The following is a 19,877-nucleotide window of genomic DNA, read 5'->3' as shown; positions in this document are numbered from 1 at the left end:
GAAAGTTTGCACCTGTCCCTTTTTTTTTAGTGGAATTTCTTTTGGATGCAAAACAAGAGTAGAAAAGTACAGCCCTGAACTTTATTGGCACCTGGAAATTGAGGCTCAGAGTAAAATCCTGTCACAGGACACAGAGCACAGTGTGGTATTCTTGCACAGGGAAGGTGCACCCCAGCCCTTTTTTCTTCCAGTGGAGCAGCAGAAGTTCCAACAACCAGTGTAAGATGCTCCCACCCTCCCCTGCCAGCTGCTGCACTGCAGAGAACAAAGCATTAAGGAAAATTGTGGTGTCATTGATGTGATGATTAAATTGGCATCTGGAGGTGTCAGCATGAAGAACAAGGCTCTCACATCCTCATCCCTGCCAGCCCCATGGTCCTGCCCCTCAGCCCTGTCCCATGCCAGACCTGGGAGATGCTTGTTCACAAATAAATTAATGTGAAAGTGCTGCAGGTCCTGTGATGAGTTTCCCCCTCTATCCTGCATCTCTATTTGCTGCCATGCTTGTGTTTCATTGGGATGTTGTTGTGGCTGATTGGGGTTTCTTTATGACTGGAGGTTTTGATCTTGGCTTGCAGAGTGAGTCACTGCATGGCAAATGGGATCCCATCCCAGACATGTCATTTCCTCACCCAGTGTTCTTAGCAAATGAGGTTTTGCAGGGCTTGAGCAGCTGTTTTTCCTCCCAGCTGAAAGCCTCTTCCCAGGCACATTTAAAGACATGAACTGGGTGCTGAGAGCTGTACATAGGCAGGGAATTAATATCTCCCATGGCCCAGTGGGAGATGTAACAAGTCCTGGCAATCAATCCTGGGAGGCCTGGGGGCCACCATAAATCAACCTGTGAGTGCCAAGTGGCTCTGAACCAAGGGGAGGGGAGAGAGGCCATCCCCTGTGCTGTGCCATGTCATTACACAGGTTTGAGAACTCAAAAAGGAGGAGACTGGGAAAGTAACAAATAAAGCCATGAAGTGACTTCTCGGTGCCTGGTAAAATACCCTAGACCCAGGCTCCATTTTAAATGTGTTTTGGAGATGGACTTGCTGTAGATGAGGTGGTCCCAAGCTCATTATGTGTTGGCCAGGATGTTTTCAGCTGGCAAAATGCTCCTTTGGGTGTCCCCTGGCTTGGCTGTGCTGCTGAGGGAAGGCAGGGCAGCTTTGGCCGGGTGCTGAGAGTGCCACAGCTCTGCCATGGAGCAGATCTCAGCCAGGGTGAGGGATTTGCATCACAGCTTGCTTGCTGCTTCTGGGGCTGGCAGAGCACTCTGCTGCAGCCCTGGGACCTGCCCTGGGCCACCTCTCATCCTCCCCAAGCTTGGCTTTTTCAGGTTAAGGAAATTGTGGTGGTAGCTCTGCCTGTAGTGCAGGACTGGGGCCCACAAGACACCCCTTTCTTGCAGCTGCATCTGTCACCTCCAGGTACAAAATGCCACCTCCATCTCTGGTAGCAATCCCAGCCTTGGCTCTGCCACCTCTGAAGACCCTGCATGGTGCCATGGAGCAGCATCAAACAGGAGCCAAAAGAGGGGGAGACAGGAAAACAATGTGCTATTAGTAGAGCCCTGGCCAGCAGACATATCCACAGCTTGGGGTGAAATAATCTGACCCTTTTTTGATCTTGGGTGATTCATTCTGACCTCAGTAAAAAAAAAGCCATGGTCCCCAGCCTGGTGCTGAATGGAGGGCAGAGAGCTGGAACTGTGCAGATCCTTGGCCTGCAGCCAGCCCTCATCCAATTCCATCCCTGCCCAGGGGCCCGGCCCTGGCTAAGGCAGCCTAATGGCCAAAGCCCAGTGCTCCTGCCAGGTGAAAAAGCACTTCAAGCCTGTACCGGCCCTGATTAGCAAAACTATGGTTGCCATGGAGCCTGAATACCTGCTAATAGAGTGCCTGCCTCCCCTGTCCCCTCTGCAGACCCAGGGGACACAGGCTGTGGAGCAGAGGCCAATTTTGCTGTTCCTCAGAAAGCTGATTGCTTTCATCCCAGTGAATATTGAAATGGTGTCTATATTTTTTTCCTTTCTCCTTTCAGCCTTGTTTGGGGCAGAGGAGAAACGTCCCTCCCCAGCTATTCCCCCACAGATGATCTGTGGGGCTCTGGGTGCAGACCTTGCAGGGAGAAATGCCAGGCTGTGAGCAGGGCACCAGCCCAGGGGTGCTGTCCCAGGGGAGCAAAGGCTCCCTGCTGTTCCTTTGCCAGATGCCTGCACTCTGGAAAAGGTGCTGGCCAGTTTATGACCAGCTCAGAAAAGGGGATTTGGAAATGTAGAAACAGCTGCCACTATTGTGAGAGGTTAAGATGTCAGCTGCTTAGGCTGTGTGAGAGGGGAAGAGAAGGTAAAAATGCTGAGGTGAGATTTTTAGGAATGGGCACAGCTGTTACACAGTGAAAAAGGCCTCTGGAGACTTAGTGAGTAGAAATGCACAGGAGAGTAATGGCTAAAAAATTATTACAGGAGAGACAAGGATGGGTGGGTGGGCGGGCTCTGCTGGGCAAAACACAGCAAGGCTGCTTTGAAAAGGCTACCCCATCGACCTGTCTGTGCAAAATTATCCAGATCTGGGCCTGTTTGATCAGTCTGTGTGGCCTTTCCTGGCCTTGAGGTCTAAAAAAAGCATCCTCCTGCTCTCTGAAATGCATCCTCTAGGCTTGTCATCTCCAGGTGACCAAGAGGGGCAGCTTTGAGTAGGCAGCTCCCAGCAGAGAGAGAAGCCCCTTTTACATCCCCATGGCCAAAAGATTTGCTTCCTCTCCAAGGGGGGGGGGCTCATTCTTGCCCAAAAGCTTCATGACCCTGTTCTGTCTGTGCTGGCTGTCCCTGCCCTGGAAAATTTGCTGCAGCAATTCCCTGAGAAGGGGCTGCTCATCTGCTTCCTTCTGTGGCAGCAGAATGCAACCCAGGGGCTCTTGCCTGCTGCAGGATAGCACAGAGGGGACAAGGGACTGTCTGTGCCTCAGTTTCCCTCTTGGATGCAATGTTACTCTGTGGCTGGGTGGCTTTTTGTATTCACAAGCAGAGGGTGTTAATTAAATCTGCAAAGTGCAGGAAGAAATGGGGATGGAGCACAGACAGCTCCACAAGGCTGGGCTGGGCTGCCCTGCAATCACTGTGTGATGCCCTCTGGAAAGCAGCCACAAGTGGGTGCAGTGGGTTATTAGGGCTGTGCCTCTCGAGCTCTGAAACTGAGGTTTGCTTTCTCTTTTGGCTTCTTAATTCCTAATTCTTAATACCTGATCAGAGGAATAGGCTGAAGGATCAAGCTCCCAAGTGCAGTTTACCCCCTTTTCAGCAGTGGGGGAGCAGTAGAGGAAGAGGGGTTGTCACCTCCTGGTTGTTTTGTTTATCAGAAAATGAAAAGAGAGAATGGATAATTCTAAAGGACTGTTAGATTTGTGAGGACTTAGAGGTGGGATGCAGGGAGAAAGAGACCCAAGAGAAAGAAGTGATAAGCAGTCAGTCCCTGAGAGCTGCCAGCTCTTCCCAGAGAGATGTGACAGCAGGCAGGGTGGGAGCAGCTATTGGGGCCCCAGGTGTGTGGGTGCTCCAACAGGCTGATGTGAATGATGAGGGAAATGAGGAGGCAAAGGGAGAAGGATCCCAATGTCCTGTGGTTCTGGTGTCCCAGAAAAACTAGGGCTGCAAATGGGGCAGAGAGGTCTGCCACCACCTGGAATTCTGGATCTGGCAGCCCGGTGGGATGGAGGGACTCGTGGGTCATTTTGGAGAGAACCAAGCTTTGTCTTGTCCTTGCTCCTTGCAAACCTTCCTTCCTACATGCCTGTTGTCCTCAGGAAGGAAAGGAGGGTTTAGGGAAGCAGATGTTGAAGTTTATCAAGAGCTCAGCAACATCTCCACTGCTTTGTTCCAATCCAAGCAACCTCCAAACACCCCAGTGCCTGCAGACATCCCCTCATCCTCCTGGGAGTGCCGGACACGTGAGCCATGGGGGTTCCTGCAGGGACGAGGACAGAGGTGCAGAGCTCAGGGAGCTCCCCAAGGGCTGCCTTGAGGCAAAGCCCAGAGAGAGATGAGGAACAGGATGGTTGAAGGAATTGTGGCTGCATGCAGGGAACAGCCTCTGCCCCAAGGATGGGGAGGTGGCTGTGTAACAGTGCCCAGAGCTTGGGGAGCACCTGGGACTGTGCTGGGAGCTGTGTGGGACTGTGCTGAGCACCTGGGACTGTGCTGGGAGCTGTTTGTGTGTCACTGTGCTGGGAGCTGTGTGTCGCTGTGCTCATCAGGGCAGTCAGAAAACAGAGGAGGAATGGAAGGGAGCAGAATGCTTCTTTCCATGTTGTAATCCCTGAAGTGGGCTCATGCTGAGGCTCCTTGTGCCTCTGCACTGGCACAGATCTGTTCCCTGCCTCGGGCATCCCCCAGGGAAAGCAGCCTGTGCACAGTCTGGAGGCAGGGGAAGAAATCTCTGCCTCACCACTTACTGTTTGTAGCTCTGCCACCCAGGGGGTGTGACCTGACGTGTGCCACTTTCCTGGCACTGTCACCCATCCTGGCATCTGCAGAAACAGCCCTGCTGAGCCCTTGCCAGCATCATCCTGCTGCTGTCCCTGTGTCCTGTCCCAGCTGTCACCAGCACTATGCCATAACCCTGTTTTACTGTGTCTCCATCCCCAGAGGGGATGAAGTTTCATTTCCTCACTTCCATAGGAGCAGGCAGCAACTCTTCTCCTTCTCCCTCCCAGTTTCAGACACTGTTTCCAGTTTGTTGATTTCTCCCCTAGAGTAATGTCTTGTTTACACTCATTTACCCTCCAGGCCTTTGGCTTCAGCAGTTCCTCTCCTCTGGGGGAAAAGATGGTTTCCTGAGGAAAGTCAAGGCTCAGGGCAGGCGCAGACCCTCTGTGCCCTTGGAGTGTTTGCTCTGCCAGTCCCCTCTGATTGATGCTTTTTGCTGCAGGGAGCAGAGGTAGGGCCAGGTCAGGGCTTTGCTGGCCTTGTACTGTGATCCCTGGCCTGCTCTGGAATTTCTTTGAGCAAAGTCAAGGGGGAGGGAGTGGTGCTGCTCCATCTGCCGTGTGCTCTGGCATCAGGAGGAGCACTGGGCCATGCAGGACCCAGGGGCTGTGTCCTGGTGCTGGAGGCCACCAGATCCAGGTAGCTCCTCACATCCTGGCCACAAGCACCAGGCTGGGCAGTGCAGACAGCTGTGCTGGGGCTCAGCCTGTGTGGGGCTGGCAGCAGGGCTCTCCTGGCAGGTCTCTCCATGTTCCTTCTCCAGATTCCTGGGGGAGAACCCTGCTGGGGCTCTTTCAGCTCAGCCTCTGAGCAGGGTGGGATGTGCTGGGACAGGCAGAAGGAGGTAAATCCCGGGATGCCCCCCTGGGGGGGACCGGGTCCACCTGCACCCTGCCACCCTCGGAGGGAATGAAGGGACCGGGGCGTGTCCCCGTGCCCAGGGGCGCCTCCCGGTCCCGCGGGAGCGGAGCGATGCGCTGCCGACCCCGCATCCCCTCCCCACCTGCGGGGCTGGAGAGCCGGAGCCGCGGAGCCCCCACCCCGCAGGCGGAGCGGGAGCCCCTGGGCTTCTCCGGCTCCGGGCGGGTGTCGGACCGGACCAGCGCGTCCAGCACGTCCAGTGGAGGAGAGGAGCAGCGGGCAGAGCGGGGACACGCAGCCTTGACACGCGTCCGTGGGGCTCAGGAACCGTGAGTGGGTCCGGGTGTGTGCGACAGGTCCGTGTGTGTGCGACAGGTCCGTGTGTGTGCGACAGGTCCGTGTGTGTGCGCGGGTCTGGAGCTCCCTGGCACGGGGGTGTCCGCACGGAGGGCAGGAGGGAGCGGACAGACACCGGGCACGGGGAGGGCAGGAGGGAGCGGACAGACACCGGGCACGGCGAGGGCAGGAGGGAGCGGACAGACACCGGGCACGGGGAGGGCAGGAGGGAGCGGACAGACACCGGGCACGGCGAGGGCAGGAGGGAGCAGACAGACACCGGGCACCGGGAGGGCAGGAGGGAGCGGACAGACACCGGGCACGGGGAGGGCAGGAGGGAGCGGACAGACACCGGGCACGGGGAGGGCGCTGAGCCGGACGCGGAGCACGGGGCGATGCTGCGAGCGCAGCAACTTCCTCGCCCCCAAGTGTGCCGGGAGCCGGCTGGAGGCACCTGCTCCACGGGGGAGTGATTCGGGTGACCCAGAGATGGCACATCTGGAAGTGGGAGACCTCGGGAAGCCGCTGGGTCCATCCGCAAGTCCCCGAGATGAGCCCGGACAAGCGGGCGCTGCACAGGCTCCCGTGCCGGACGGTGCCGGGGCTGATCGATGCTTTCTTTACTCACCACCGAGGCCACGCCGATGACAAATGCCGGCGTTGTGACGGCTGCCGGAGGGGCAGGAGACGTCTGTGCTGCCCTCCCCTGGGACTCTCAGAGTCGATGGAGTTTATTACCTTAACGTTATTTCCTCTCTCTGAAGGGCAGCTTTTTGGCAGTGCTGCTTTGCAGATAAGGACCCAGCCCCTGGCAGGGGCAGGGTCTCGGCACCGCGATTTGTTTGGCCAGCGGTGGGAAGGAAACCCCTGGCACAGCCCCCAGGCTCTCAGCTGACAGAGGACAAGAGGGAGAAGGTGGATAAGGGCAGGCGGCTTCTCCGAGCTGAGCTCCGAGGGGAAAGCAGCGGCAGGATTTCATTTGCCTGCCTCTTAAGGCAGTGAAGTCTCCATCCCCTCCCACGTTCCCTCCCCAGCCCTGACCCCGTCCGGCGCAGGGGTGGTGGGACCTCAGTGTTCATCTGGAGTTTCCCAACGAGCCGTAAGTCCTTGTCATGTTGGAAAATCAATTTTCCCTCTGTCTGTTTTATTGGTTGCCCTGCCAGCCCTTCTACATATCCGGTAGAATTGCTGCCAGGAGAGATTTTGGGGCTGTATCCCACTCTGCTTACCGAGCAGGAAAAGAGGACAGCCCTGCTGACATTCCCCGATGGGGCAATGGGGCTGAGGTGGACTGGGGAGCTACCAGGGGTGTTTTCAGATGGGAAATGGGGAAGGAAGCACTTGGGTAGCCTGAGGGAGTTTAGGTGGAGGTTTTGTGTGGTTTTGCAAAGGTTTTGTGGTGTCTGGGGCCGGATGGGTGCGGGAGTGCAGAGCCCTGGTGATCAGCAGAATCCCAGCACCCTGACACCAGTGGGGAGAGGGACAATGGGAGCAGAGGGAGCAGAGAAGTTGGGAAAGCATCCCACAAACCTCTCCATCTCTCCACAGCCATGAATCCCTATGTCAACTGCTCCAGTTCCGAGTTCCCCCTGCCCCAGCAAGACTTCCCTGTGGAGCCCATCAGCCCTGATCTCAGCAACAGGACTCACCCAGAGACCTTTTTCGACCCTAAGGATGCCAACCTGACAGAGGAGCAGCTGCGGGACAAGTACCTGGGACCTCGACGGTCCAACTTCTTTGTCCCAGTCTGTGTCATTTACCTGCTGATCTTCTTGGTGGGGGCTGTGGGCAACACTCTCACCTGCATCGTCATCCTGCGGCACCGGTTCATGAGAACACCCACCAACTATTACCTGTTCAGCCTGGCCGTGTCTGACCTGCTGGTGCTGCTGCTGGGGATGCCTCTGGAGCTCTATGACATGTGGAGCAACTACCCCTTCCTGCTGGGGGCCAGCGGCTGCTATTTCAAGACGCTGCTCTTCGAGGCCGTCTGCTTCGCCTCCATCCTCAACGTCACGGCCCTGAGCGTGGAGCGCTACATCGCTGTGGTGCACCCGCTCAAAGCCAAGTACGTGGTGACCAGGAACCACGCCAAGAGGGTCATTGTCACCATCTGGGTCTTGTCAGTCATCTGCTCCATCCCCAACACCAGCCTCCATGGGCTGCAGCCTCTCTACGTGCCAGGACGGGGGCGGGTGCCCGATTCAGAGATCTGCACCCTGGTGAAACCACGCTTGACCTACAATCTCATCATCCAGGTCACCACCATCCTCTTCTTCTTCCTGCCCATGGGGACCATCAGTGTCCTCTACCTTCTTATTGGGTTGCAGCTCAAGAAAGAAAAGATGCTGGAAGCCTTGGGAGCCAAGTCTGGCAGCAGCCGCAATTGCCACAGCTGCCAGGGGCAGAAGAAAGTCAAGAGGAGGCAGGTCACAAAGATGCTGTGTGAGTCGGTGCTGGGCAGGCCAGAGCCAGGGACTACCTCCCAAGGCTGTCTTGGGAGGGTGCTGGGGGGAAACTGAGTAATGGGCAGTCCAGAGCACCACTACTGGGTCATCCCAGAGGAAAGCTGTGGGTTTGGTTTGTGGGGTGTTGGGGCAAAGGCAGATCTGGTGATTCTTGTCCAGTAGTAAGGATTGCTTGGGCCAGCTGCCTCCAAACCACACTATATCCCCTCCTCGAGGGAAGTGCAGGGTGAGAAAGAGAAAGGAGGTGGGTTGGGATGTGGGAACTTACTCCCCATCCCTCCATCCAGACCTCAGATGCTGGTGGCAGTGGTGGCATTTCCCAGAAGGGCAGAACTTCTGCCCAGCCCCACAGCCTCTGTGACTCTAATGGGGCAATGACCCAAGGCTGGATTGAAACATCCTCTTTCCCACTCCTCTTCACTCTTGCTCCCCTCTCCTCCATGGTTCCCAGAGCCTCTGGCCCCTTCCCAGGAGTGGGAGCTGCCTGCCCTTGGGTAGCTCCTCCACACGTTCCAGTCCCATGGTGGCACAGCCATGGCAGATTGCCCAGCCCAGTCCAACAGCACAGCCAGGCTGTTTCTCTGCCACCTCCCAGAGAAATGGTAACTCTGCTTTCCAATGCACCTGGGCTGGGCTGTGGAGAAAAGGGGACCTGCCCTGCATGCCACAGAGATGCATTATGGCATGGGTATGGCAGAGGACCCCAGGACTACCTGTACATATACATACCTACACCCTTTCCTTTCCATCAGCAGAGCTGATGGGTTACAAAACAAACAAACAAACCAAAATCAAAACCAGAGCACAAGGAAAGGTCTCAAATAGCTCGTGCTCCTTGGACTTTGCTGGTGAAGTTGGCAGGTTTTTGGAGGCTGGATGCTAACTAGGGAGTGAGTTCCCCGGCTGTGCTGCATGGCCGTGACAGGGCCACCTGCCTGTCTGTGAGGAGTGGAGAAGTGCAGCACAGAAGTAGCACTGGCAGGAGATGGAGGGAGGAGATCCTGTCCAGATCTACAGCCCTTCTATGACAAGTCCAGAAGGCACTGAGGGGACCTTTCCCCTCTCCTCCTTCCTCTCTCTCTTTTGCTATGGCCAAAGCTGAAATGGGGCAGTGCTTGGCCAGGGGCTGGAGACCTCAGTGGGGTTGGCAATCCCCATCCCCCCAGTAACACCAGCTGCTTGTCTCCCCACAGTCGTGCTGGTGGTGGTGTTTGGCATCTGCTGGGCTCCCTTCCACACTGACCGCCTCGTCTGGAGTTTCGTATCCACCTGGACCAGCAACATGCTCCACATGTTCCAGTACGTCCACATCATCTCAGGCGTCTTCTTCTACCTGAGCTCGGCCGCCAACCCCATCCTGTACAACCTGATGTCCAGCCGTTTCCGGGAGATGTTCAGGGAGGCCCTGTGCCGGCCCGGGCGCCGCCCGCCCTGGGGACACTCGCCCAGCGTCACCCGCACCGCCAGCCGCAGCACCGAGTGCGAGCCCGCGCCCGGCGCGCTGCCCCTCGCCCACGCCGAGGAGTACGAGCTGCAGGACGTGCAGAGGGGCCAGGCCACCAGCCATGTAATGTCCCTCTGCTGAAGGGTGGCAGCACAGGGACTCTGGGACCAGCTTTCCTCACTGCTGGCATCCATCTGACTGTGACGCTCTGGCTGTGGTGGGGAGCGCGGTGGGAGCGAGGGGGGTCCCTGCCTCTCTGTGCTGGCATGGAAAGGCTGATTGTGTCAGCAGCACTGCTGCAGGGACATGCTGGCAGTGACCTTGCTGTGCCCTGGATGCACAGCAATGCATCCTCAGCACCAGGCCTGGCCAAGGCCAGGGCATCCCTTGTGGTGTGGGACAGCTGACTTCTACGTCAGGGGTATGTCAGCAATCCCTAAAAATATTCCATCCCTCCTGGCCCAGTGGGGTGAACCCACAGGTACTGGAGATGGGGGCGTAGGCTGATGGATGGGTGCCCCCAGAGGTGCTTGCATTTGGGCTGAGATCCAGGGCTGTGTGGGAGGTTTGTATGGGATTGTGGAAAAACCCCATTCATGGGGAAAAACGGTCTGTGGGTGCCTTCTCCCTTGAGACCTCTTCAGGGCTGTCTGGGCACCTGTGTAACCCTGATTTTCTGGCACATCTCTTCAGTGGTGCCAGCTGGTGCCTGGCTTCAGGGTGCTGGTACAGCTGCTTGCTCCCAGCCTTTCTATGTCCTGCATTCCCAGCCCTTTGAGGGCAAGGGAAGGAGCACGGCTGCTCCCTCCAGAGCTGGAGTCCAGGGGGGAGAATATGGGACAAAGGCATCTCCAGGCTGTCTGTAGTGCCAAGGCAGAGCTCCATAGCTGTCTGTGTCAAATGAATATGCTCCCCTCTCCCCTCTCTGACCAGCATGTGCTGGGTGCCAATCTCTTCTTCCTCTGCCCACTGTGGTCACCTGAACTTGTGGGGAATGTGGGGAGCTCTCTTCCATCCCTGCCCTGCATGGGCTGAACCTCACTGAGAATTTAAAAAGCCACTGGCCTGATTTGTGCCCTGTTTGTGTCCCTGAGCACCCAGCTCTGCTCCCAGCATGGGGCTGAACCCAGGCCATGCTCCTGGGGAGGGTGGTGGATGAGCCACGTGCAGGGTGATGGACACCAGGGCTGCTTCACCAGATCTCCCTGGGGCTCTGCTGCTGTGCTGGGTCTGCAGGTCCAGGGACACTGAGGGCATGGCAGGGAGGGCACAAGTGGGATACCTGCACCCTTCCTGGCCTCTCAGCCGAGCTGGGGCTGGGGCCTGTGCAGAGGGACAGCTGCCTCTGGAGCCATGGCCATCAGTCCTTGCCCAGACACACAGCTTGGAAAATGTCACGAAAATGCCAGGCAGCGTGGGCTGGTTGGTCATGCTCTCCAGGCTGGAAGGACCCATCGATTTCCTGCCTGAGATCAATGCTGCTGCCTTCCCTGTGCACACCAACTCCTGCAGGATGAAATATTGAGGATCTGAAATGGGAGCTGAGGGACCGCCCAAGCAGTTTGAGCTCTTGTTTTGCACTACTAACTCAACCCCAACTCCCTCACAGCCAGCTCTGGAGACTCCCCTGGCTCAGCATCACATGGCCGTGCCTCTGGTCAGCATGGGCTTGCCTGGGGCTTGCTTGAGCAGAAATACTGGATGAGCAAGCCCCAGGCAGAGCAGTGCCAGCTGCTGCTCTGCTTCCAGCCCCTCCTAAGCACATTGCATGGGACCATAGCCGGGCCAGTGACCAAGAAGAGGCAGGGTCTGGGGCTTGCACACTCCCTCCTGTCCCATCTACCCAGTCCCCAGTTTGGGGGCGGTGCAGTTGGCTTCCCCTGCTCCCCATCCCACTGCTTTGCCATGGGCAAAGCCCTTCCTTGGCCCTTGAGGGGTCCTGGTGGGTGCTGCAGGGTGAGGGTGGGCATTGGGCTGCAGGAACTTTGTGTTTCAGGGTTGTGCTGACTGCTTGCAGCCTGTGTCTGGGGGATGTCAGTGTGACCGAGGGCACTGAGATCTGTCTGTTCCATCCCTGTCTCTCTCCTGTCCTTGATGGTCCTGGCAGGGCACAGCACCCTGGCAGCCATGTGGGGCCCCTTGTGGCTGCTGTGTGGGTGGATGTGACTGATGCCTCCTTGATGGCCATTATTGCCCTGTCTCACTTCACCCAGCTGCTTCCTCAGCCACAAATCTCCAGGGAATGGCTTTTTAATAGGCAGTCAATAGTATTTTATAATGCAGTGACAGACGCCCGTGTGGAGTTTTGGGTCCCTCGTGCTCCACGAGGGCAAACTTGTCCTGCTGTCCCTGAGCAGGCAGGCTGTGCAGGGATACAGCTGGGGCTGCTGCAGCTCCAGTGCCTTGGCCAGTGTCAGTCTGTGTCAGAGTGTGTGTTCCCAGGGCTTTTCTTGCAGCATCCTTGGTTGCAGCACAGCTGGGATGGAGTCCAGAGCAGCCAGAAAGGTGAGGCACTGCCTTTGCCTTTACCCAGCCTTGTGTTCCCAGCTGCCCAGAACCTGGGACTCCCCATCCTCCTTGGTGACCCCAAATTCAGACATCTCCTGACCTGGGGCTCTCCATCTTCCTTGGTGGCCCCAAATTCTCCTCTCTGAGACACACAAGGGGAATATGCAGCCCAAGCCCTGATGTATTGGGTGGTGGTGCTGGGGCTGCCCCACCACGCACTCCACGTGCACAGCTGGGCCAGGATCACCCTGCAAAGCACCCCAAACCTTGTCAGAGATGGAGCTGCAGCATGGCTGGTGGCAGTTCCTGGGTGGAGATGTATGGGCAGACTTTGCTCCCCTGGCTGGGTTTTGATGATGTGGAGACTTCCTGGGTACCACATGCCAGCTCCCAAGAGATGCTGGACTCAAAGGCTGCTGGGCAAGTCTGTTAATTAAATCCTGTAATTAATGAATGCATGAAACCTAATAAAGAAGGAACTGATCTCCTCAGGGAGAATGGTTTCATGAAGAGCATTTTACACCTCTCCACCACTGGGAAGGCGGTGGTTGAGGACTCCTCCCTGCCTCAGGCTCAGTGCAGCCCCCAGGAAGGGAATTATGGAACTGTTTGCTCCAAGATTGATGCTCCCCACTGCCCTGAGCCCTCAGGGCCAGCCTGGCCCCTGCCACCTTCCCAGGATAAATGAGAGGGATTATCCTTCCCAGGGAGGTGATTTAGAAGCAAAGGGCCCTGTGGGATGGGGAAGGCAAGGATGGGCAAGCTGTTCCCACTGCTCCCACCCCTGTAACTGGCCAGGGGGAGTGACTGGTGCTTCAGGATGGTTGGGCTGAAGGAGCATTCCAAAACACTGCCTGGGAGTCCAATAAATACTTCAGAGCCCAAGGGACCCCAGATGGGTCAGAGTAGAGGTAAATTGAGGGGCCAGGAGATGCAGGGAGTGTGTGGATGCCATTGCTCTGTGTCTTTGCTCAGAGCTGGGAGAAGCATCTCTCTGTCCCTGCAATATGGAGCACGTGGTCAGGTTGGGCTCCATGCCACCATCTCCTCTCCAAACACTTTGTTTCTGAAGAGCTGTTCCCCAAAACTTGTCCATCTGTCCTCCCAGACTTACAGCAGCTTCTGTCCAACTGCCAGCTCCTGCCCCATCACCTGCTCCTGGCTGCAGGAGCCCTCCTGCCCCCTGTGCCAGCTCAGCTCCTGGAGCTGTTCCCCCCACGCTGCTGCATGCCCTGAGTGACACAGTGTCTCCAGAGCTCCCAGTGAAAAGATTTATCACCATAGCTTTGGGGATTAAAAAGCAATTCATCTATGAGGCTGCCCCAGCCTTGTAAGGCTTTTTTTTTGTGCTGTGATTATTTGCAACAAGCATGGGGTGGGTTTTTTTCCTTTACAGAGCCAAACTCGAGTTTTACAGCACTTGCCTTGTGTATCTGTAGCCATGATAAATGGCTCCAGAGTGTGCCAGTGGATTTTTTGCTGCCCCTTTTCAAGGGAAAATGGTTTCAAGGGAAGAGTTGTTTTTCCTTTCCTTCACACAGCCATGGGATAGGGGAAACTGCTGCAGTGTGAATTTGGCAAAGCCCTTGTGAGCCTGGGAATGAGCAGTCCCTGTCTAGGGCTGGGCAGGGGGGCAGGTTTGGGCTGCACAGCCATGGGTGCAGCACAGCAGCCTTTCCCAGCAAGATCCCAACCTTTGTTAGGGGAGGAGGGAAGCAGGAAAATGTACATGTCAGGAAACTGTGATGGGTTTGAGCTCAGGGTGCTTTTCAAACCATATTTCATTTGTTCCCCTTATTCCAGGCTAGTGGTGGTGGTGAAAAGCCAACACATAGTGCCTGCAGATGGTGATGGGCAGCACAAGATAGGCAGGAAGACAGACAGCAAGAAATCACAGAATCATGGAATAGTCCAGATTGGAAGGGACCTTTGAATGTTTTCTAGTTCAGCCCCTGGTGTGCATATGTAGAATTTGATTCTGCTCCTCAGGGACACCTCTGAGCTCAGTTTTTAGGCCCATATCAGAGGCAGCCCCTCTTCCTGCCTGGCTCCTCAGTGGATTCTCACAGAAATCCCACAGCTTCCAGGCAGGCACTGCAGGGAGGCTGGGAAGGGCAGGGTGGGGAGCACAGCCCAGCCAAGGGCCTGGTGGAGGAGCTCAGGTGCAGCTCTGGGTGCTCTGGCTGATTCAGCAGTGGTGCACTGGGACTGTCACCTGCACCAGGGACAGTGTCCTCCATGTCACAGCAAACCCAACAGCCCTGCAGGGATGAGGCCACGTGCAGGGAAGTGATGGGCCCCTGCACCCCACCTCTCTTGGGGCACACAGGGGGGGAAACATTAGAGCCAGAGGGACAAAGGGCATCTCCAAGAAGTGAAGGACTGTGTGCTGTTCCATGTCTGAAATCCCACTGTTCTGCTGGCAGGGTGAGGGGGAGGACAGAGGTGCCATGCACTGTGCCCTTCCCCACAGGCCAGCAGGGACAATTAAAGCCACTGGGCACCTTTCACAGGCATCAGCTGGGGCAGGGTTAAAACCCCACCACAGTGGGTTAGAAGAGAGAGAGGGGCTAGCCCACATCTTCTCCTGTAGCAACTGTGGTTGCTAAAGATGGCAGAATTTATGTCAGAGAAGCCTGTGTGATGCTTAATTTTGTTCATGGGAACACTTTGGTTAAAAAATGAAAGTGAGGAAAGATAATTAGCACTGCAGTCAGTGGATTAAAGCTGGCTGGATGGCTGAGCTCTGGGGCAAGGGGGACTGCTAACAGCTGGCTGTGACTGCTGGCAGGACTGGGGGACTGGGCTCAGGGCCCTGAGACTGACCTGGAGGACAGCAGTCTGCAAAGGGCTTCCCTACAGCCCCACAGGCTGTGCTCAGGGCCCCCAGCACACACATCCCAGGGGCTGCCCTGCTGCCCTGGCTGGGATGTGGTGGATGAGGGGGCATCAGCCCTCTGGGTCTTATTGGGGTAGAGCAAATTCCAGCATGAAGAGGAAGGCTGGGAAGGCCAGACTGGAAAAAGCTAACTTTCATCTGGTGTTCTACATATTTAGGACCAGTGGAACTGGTCCCTGACCAGTCCCTATTGTCTCTGCCCAGGCTTCTAAGGGCAAGGGTGTAGTACCTCAAGGGGAAATGCCTTCTTATGAACCATGTGCTTTTCTATAAGGTCAGCTCCTCTTCAAATATGGTTTTGAGTGTGTTTACTTCTGCTAAGGACTTCTCTGTGTTACAGCCAGGAAGGGAACAACAGCCCTGGTTCCTGCACTGCACCATGCCCAGATGGCATTTCCCTCCCTCCCTCCCTCCTGGCACCCGGCAGTGCTTGGGCTGAATCTCTCCAAAGTAAGTTTGAATGAGAACAAGTAAAACCCAAGGTATGGACCCAGGCTCAGGGCTAGGCTCCAGCTGTCTCTGCTGCAACGTTATTACAGTGGCAGACTTTAATTACGTGGGTTTATCACTCTTTGTGCTTATCACGGCAGCCAGGGCAAGTTTGTCTTTTCAGTTCAGGACTATTTAATGTGGCACATTGGAGAAAGCTGTCTGAGACGACTGGGAGGCCAAACTCATCTTTCTTGTTATCTTTCCCGGGCGGGTGGAGTGACTGTGTCACATTAATGACCATCTCACTTTGAGGATGCTGAGACTGAGCATGAGACATCCCCTCCTGCCCACCCCCGGAGCCTGCATCAGGCACAGGATGGCTCCAGCTGGCCCTGGGGCTACAAGCCAGGCCAAAAGCTGCATTTCACACCGCAATCACCCTGGGGCTGCCAGGATGGGAGGACACAGGTTCCCAGCAGGTATTTGGCAGAGACTGATGGACTGGTTCTCCAAGATCGTCTCCACGCCCTGGCAGGGCAGGCAGTGCCTCAGGGGCAAGAGCTGCCAACAGGTGGCAGAAAATGGAGACACAGACATAGATCTGTTTTTCCTCAGTTCCTGTGCCTGGCCTCTTCCAGGACAGATGATAAAAACTCCTTGCTGCCTGAGACCTGCTTGTACCCATTGCAAAGAAGCTCAGCAGCACTGTCCTCCTTCATCCCCAGGCAGGGAATGTTCCTTGGAGGGGGAATCCCTGAGGGGCTCCCATGTGTCCTCTTGCATGGCAGCCTCAGCTCACACAGGGCTGTTCCCTCCCCAGACAGGCCTGACTGTGGCAGGCACCTGCTTTTCAGTGTCCTGCTTGCAGGGAGAAGCACGAGCCCTGAGCCCATTTCTCCCTTCCTGGCATTTCCAACCACCCCCATCATCCCATCCCATCCCATGATCCCATCCCATCCCATGATCCCATCCCATGATCCCATCCCATCCCATCCCATGATCCCATCCCATGATCCCATCCCCCCTCCTCATCCATCTCTGGCCCAAAGCACCCCTCCCCTGCACACCAACCCCTCCAGCACTTGGCTTGTTTAATTCCTTTTAATTTCTCATCCCTTGCTCAGAGCAGCTGGGGCCAATTTGCTGCTGCTGTCACCAGAAAGAAATCAAGTTAATGACAAGAAAGACATGATAATTTAGGAGACCCATCAAGCCTCAGTGCTGTATTAATAAGGAGCAGGAGGATATTGCTGCTGCCTGCTCTGCTCTTATCTCCCACACCTACAGCCCCAAGCCATCCTGGGAGCCAGCCAGCAATGCCAGGCTCAGGATGACTTTTTTGCCCCTCTGGTGTTTTCCAGTGATTTCTGCTCTGGCTAAAGGAAGATCCACATCTCTCTACAGCTCTTCACTTCTCCAAACTTATCCTGGCGTCAGCTCCAAGCCTCTCTGTATTTCAACAACCTCCCTGCACAGATGGAAAAGCAAATGGTTGGAGCTGGGTTTGGTTCCTATTTTTCCGTGGCAATCCCGACCAACAGGCGGTGAGTCCATCTGGCAGGACCCTGAAACACAGCAGCAAGTGCTGTGCTCAAGCATCATCTGCAAGATGAGGGCTGGGTGAGGACTCCTTCAGGCCCTTCCCATGGAGGAAGGGAGATAGATAAGATGCATTTCTACTGATTCAGGCAAGGATGGTTGAATTAGATGTGCAGCAGCAAAAAGCTAAAAGAAACAAAACACAGTAAGTGGTAACAATTGGGCTGAAAAGCACCCATTTGCACCCAGTGGGGTGGGGTGAGTGTGACAGTAGGATTTAAAGGTAATCTCTAGCAAGATTTTTGTCTCTGTGCTGATTGTCTCTGGGCAGACATAGCTGGGAAATATAACAGTTTAACCCTATTCCAAAAGCCCGTGGTTGTAGTAGGAAACCACCTACCCTTGGAGCTGAGATTGGTCTGAAGGGTGAGCATCTCCCATCTTATACAGATGGATAATAACCCAACAACAATCCCTTACTGAGGCTGTTGTACACACACACATATGTACCAACACAGGGGTGTATTCTCAGTCTCAGAGAGGCTTTTCTAGAGGAAATGCAGCAGCTCACCCAGCCAGGGCTGCCTTACCTGGGGAGTGGGACACTGGGAGCACCAGTGCTCCTTCTCCCCAGGCTCAGATATAGCCAAAGCACCAGAGACACCTTCTTCCTCATCCCTGGGGCTGTAAAAAAAGCACCTTCCCTTCTTTCTTTCCAGACTTATTTTTTTTAAGACTCTGTAAAGAAATATACTTAGAGATGTTCAATTTCAAACCATGAATCAAATGTCTGGGAGAACTGCAACCTCACAAAGATAAATCAAGCTACAAACAGTGCTCAGAGGTTATTTATCCCACTGAGAATGACTGTAAAATCCACTTTTCCAGTCGGCAGTGTACCCAGGGAGCCTGCCCTCCCAGACAAGGCAGGAGGTGCCAACTACTTGTAAATCATATTCCTGGACCTTTTATTGGGCAGATGCTGCATTATTGGACTATGGCACAGGGCAGAGAAAGTAATGAAGGCAAATGGAGCAGAGCCACCAGAAAAACAAATCAAATAAGGATTTGACAGCATGATCTGTACTTGGATTTGCTCAGAGAAAATTGCAAGTGCTTTTGGTTTTCATGCTGGGGGTCAGGAAGGGCTGTGCAGGCTCCCCTTATCCTTGGGCAGGGGGTTGTTGACACGGGTTTGAGAGCTTAGGTGGAAATTTTGTCTCTGGTGGCTTTTTAGGCCATGTCTGCTGTGTCCCTGAAGGGGCTGCAGGTGGGGTGACCCAGTGTGCCATGGCTGGAGGGACAGTACCTCGATCCTGGGGAGGTGGAGAAGAACTCAGCAGAGGGATGGTCTTGAGAAGGGTTGCTGCTCTCCCCGTGATGCTGCAGGTCCTTCCTTCCTTCCTCCATCTTCTATAAATGGCCCTCAAGCATCTCCCCTGTCCACAGCACATGGGATTCCTGGCCTGTGCTGGGCTCTGAGGTCCCTGCAGGTGGGAGGCAGGGCAGCCTCCATCCTTCACTGGTGAGACCTCCCCTGAGGAAGGGCACCGTAGCCACCAGCACAGCAGCACAGCACGTTCTGAGGGCTGACTCTGCCTCTCCCAGCAGGCAAATCAGCCTCTCCAGCTTGGAGCAGTGCTCACTCAGCTCACTTTTATGTGCTTAATGCCAGGCAATGTGTAGGCTCTGCCCTGTGCTCCACATCATGTGCATAATAAACAGGCTAAAGCAGACGGCTAATTACTGGGAATGGAGAGCCTGGCAGGAGGTGGGCAGACGTTCTCTGCCTTTGCCATGGCTTGTTATAAAAGGGTTGAACTGCTCAGATTCATCTTCCTGATCCCATGGCTGACAGCATCCTAGAGCTGTGCTGGGGGCAGCACTGATGCTCAGAGCCCACTTCCCTCCCACTGCCATGGCCAGGGGGATTTCCCTGGGGTAGGGGCTGCCCCCTCCTCCATGGTCCTGCTGGCCCTTCCCTGTTTCCCCTGCTCCCTGGGATGAGCTCTCCCTCCTGAGGCTGTCACAGCACTAATTCAGTCCCTGAGGTTTTTCACTGTTGCTCTCATCCCATGTTACTCTGGTGCTCCTCAGGAGCAGCTCGTGCCCCTTTCTAGCCATGATATAAGTGATTATTAATGCATTAGTGTTGGGCTGCTGAACCATAATGTCTTTATAGTCAATAGCATTAAGCATTTAATTACCCAGCGGGATGAATCGATGGGCTGCTTTCTTTGCTCTACAATTAAAACTGAGCAGGAGAGATGCAGTGCAATTCTCAGTGTAATTTTCAGTCTGCTTTAAGCTTCCTCTGCCTTTTTGTACACAGGGAGATGAGCTGATGGCTTGCACAGGATGGGAAGGAGAAGACTTTTCCCCAAGAAACCATGTTCTTGCCTCCCTCCCAGGATGCAGACATCATGATCACAGCTTGCCCAGTTAAATGAGACACCACTGGGTCGTTCAGGACTAGGTTTTTCAGGTCTGAGGCACCAACAGTGGGGAAATTATTGCTCTGAGTCTTATTTTTAACTATGGTCGTAGGAAGTTTCAAAGCCATGGTTTTATCTCACATCCTGCAAGTGGGAATTTCTGTGGTGAGAGCTGGTAAGTGAAACAGCCCAGTGTGCTGCTGCGATGAGGCACAAAGAGTCTGAGAGTGGTCTGGGCTGGAAAAGCACTTTCAGCTCTTACTTTTGACCTCCTTTTGATGGAGCTTGCTGCAGGGGAGCAGATGGATGGTGAAATCTGGATGGGCTCAGTCTCCCCAGCTCCCAAGCTCTGACTTCTCCCAGGCTCACAGGTGGTCTGTACACCTTGACACCAGCCCTGGTCCTTCAGCTCTGCAGGCACAGTCAAGTGCAAAGTAACCCTTTCTAAAAAGCCCAGCCCATGGCTGGACCATGGAAC

At 55.3% G+C, this 19,877-nt stretch overlaps 1 protein-coding gene across 1 annotated transcript; it reads left to right on the top strand.

Annotated features, from left to right (window-relative positions):
* The first annotated feature begins 6,461 nt into the window (after positions 1-6,461).
* NMUR1 (neuromedin U receptor 1) lies at positions 6,462-9,727 on the top strand. Its single transcript, XM_054639718.2, has 3 exons — positions 6,462-6,773; positions 7,223-8,119; positions 9,336-9,727. Exons 2-3 carry the CDS (start codon positions 7,225-7,227, stop codon positions 9,725-9,727), a joined length of 1,287 nt encoding a protein of 428 aa, XP_054495693.1. The 5' UTR covers positions 6,462-6,773; positions 7,223-7,224.
* The last annotated feature ends 10,150 nt before the right edge of the window (positions 9,728-19,877 follow it).

This window comes from Agelaius phoeniceus, chromosome 10, assembly GCF_051311805.1.
Source record: "Agelaius phoeniceus isolate bAgePho1 chromosome 10, bAgePho1.hap1, whole genome shotgun sequence".
NCBI lineage: Eukaryota > Metazoa > Chordata > Aves > Passeriformes > Icteridae > Agelaius > Agelaius phoeniceus.
Note: the sequence above shows the minus strand (reverse complement) of the source record. Positions and strands in the feature narration are given on the sequence as shown.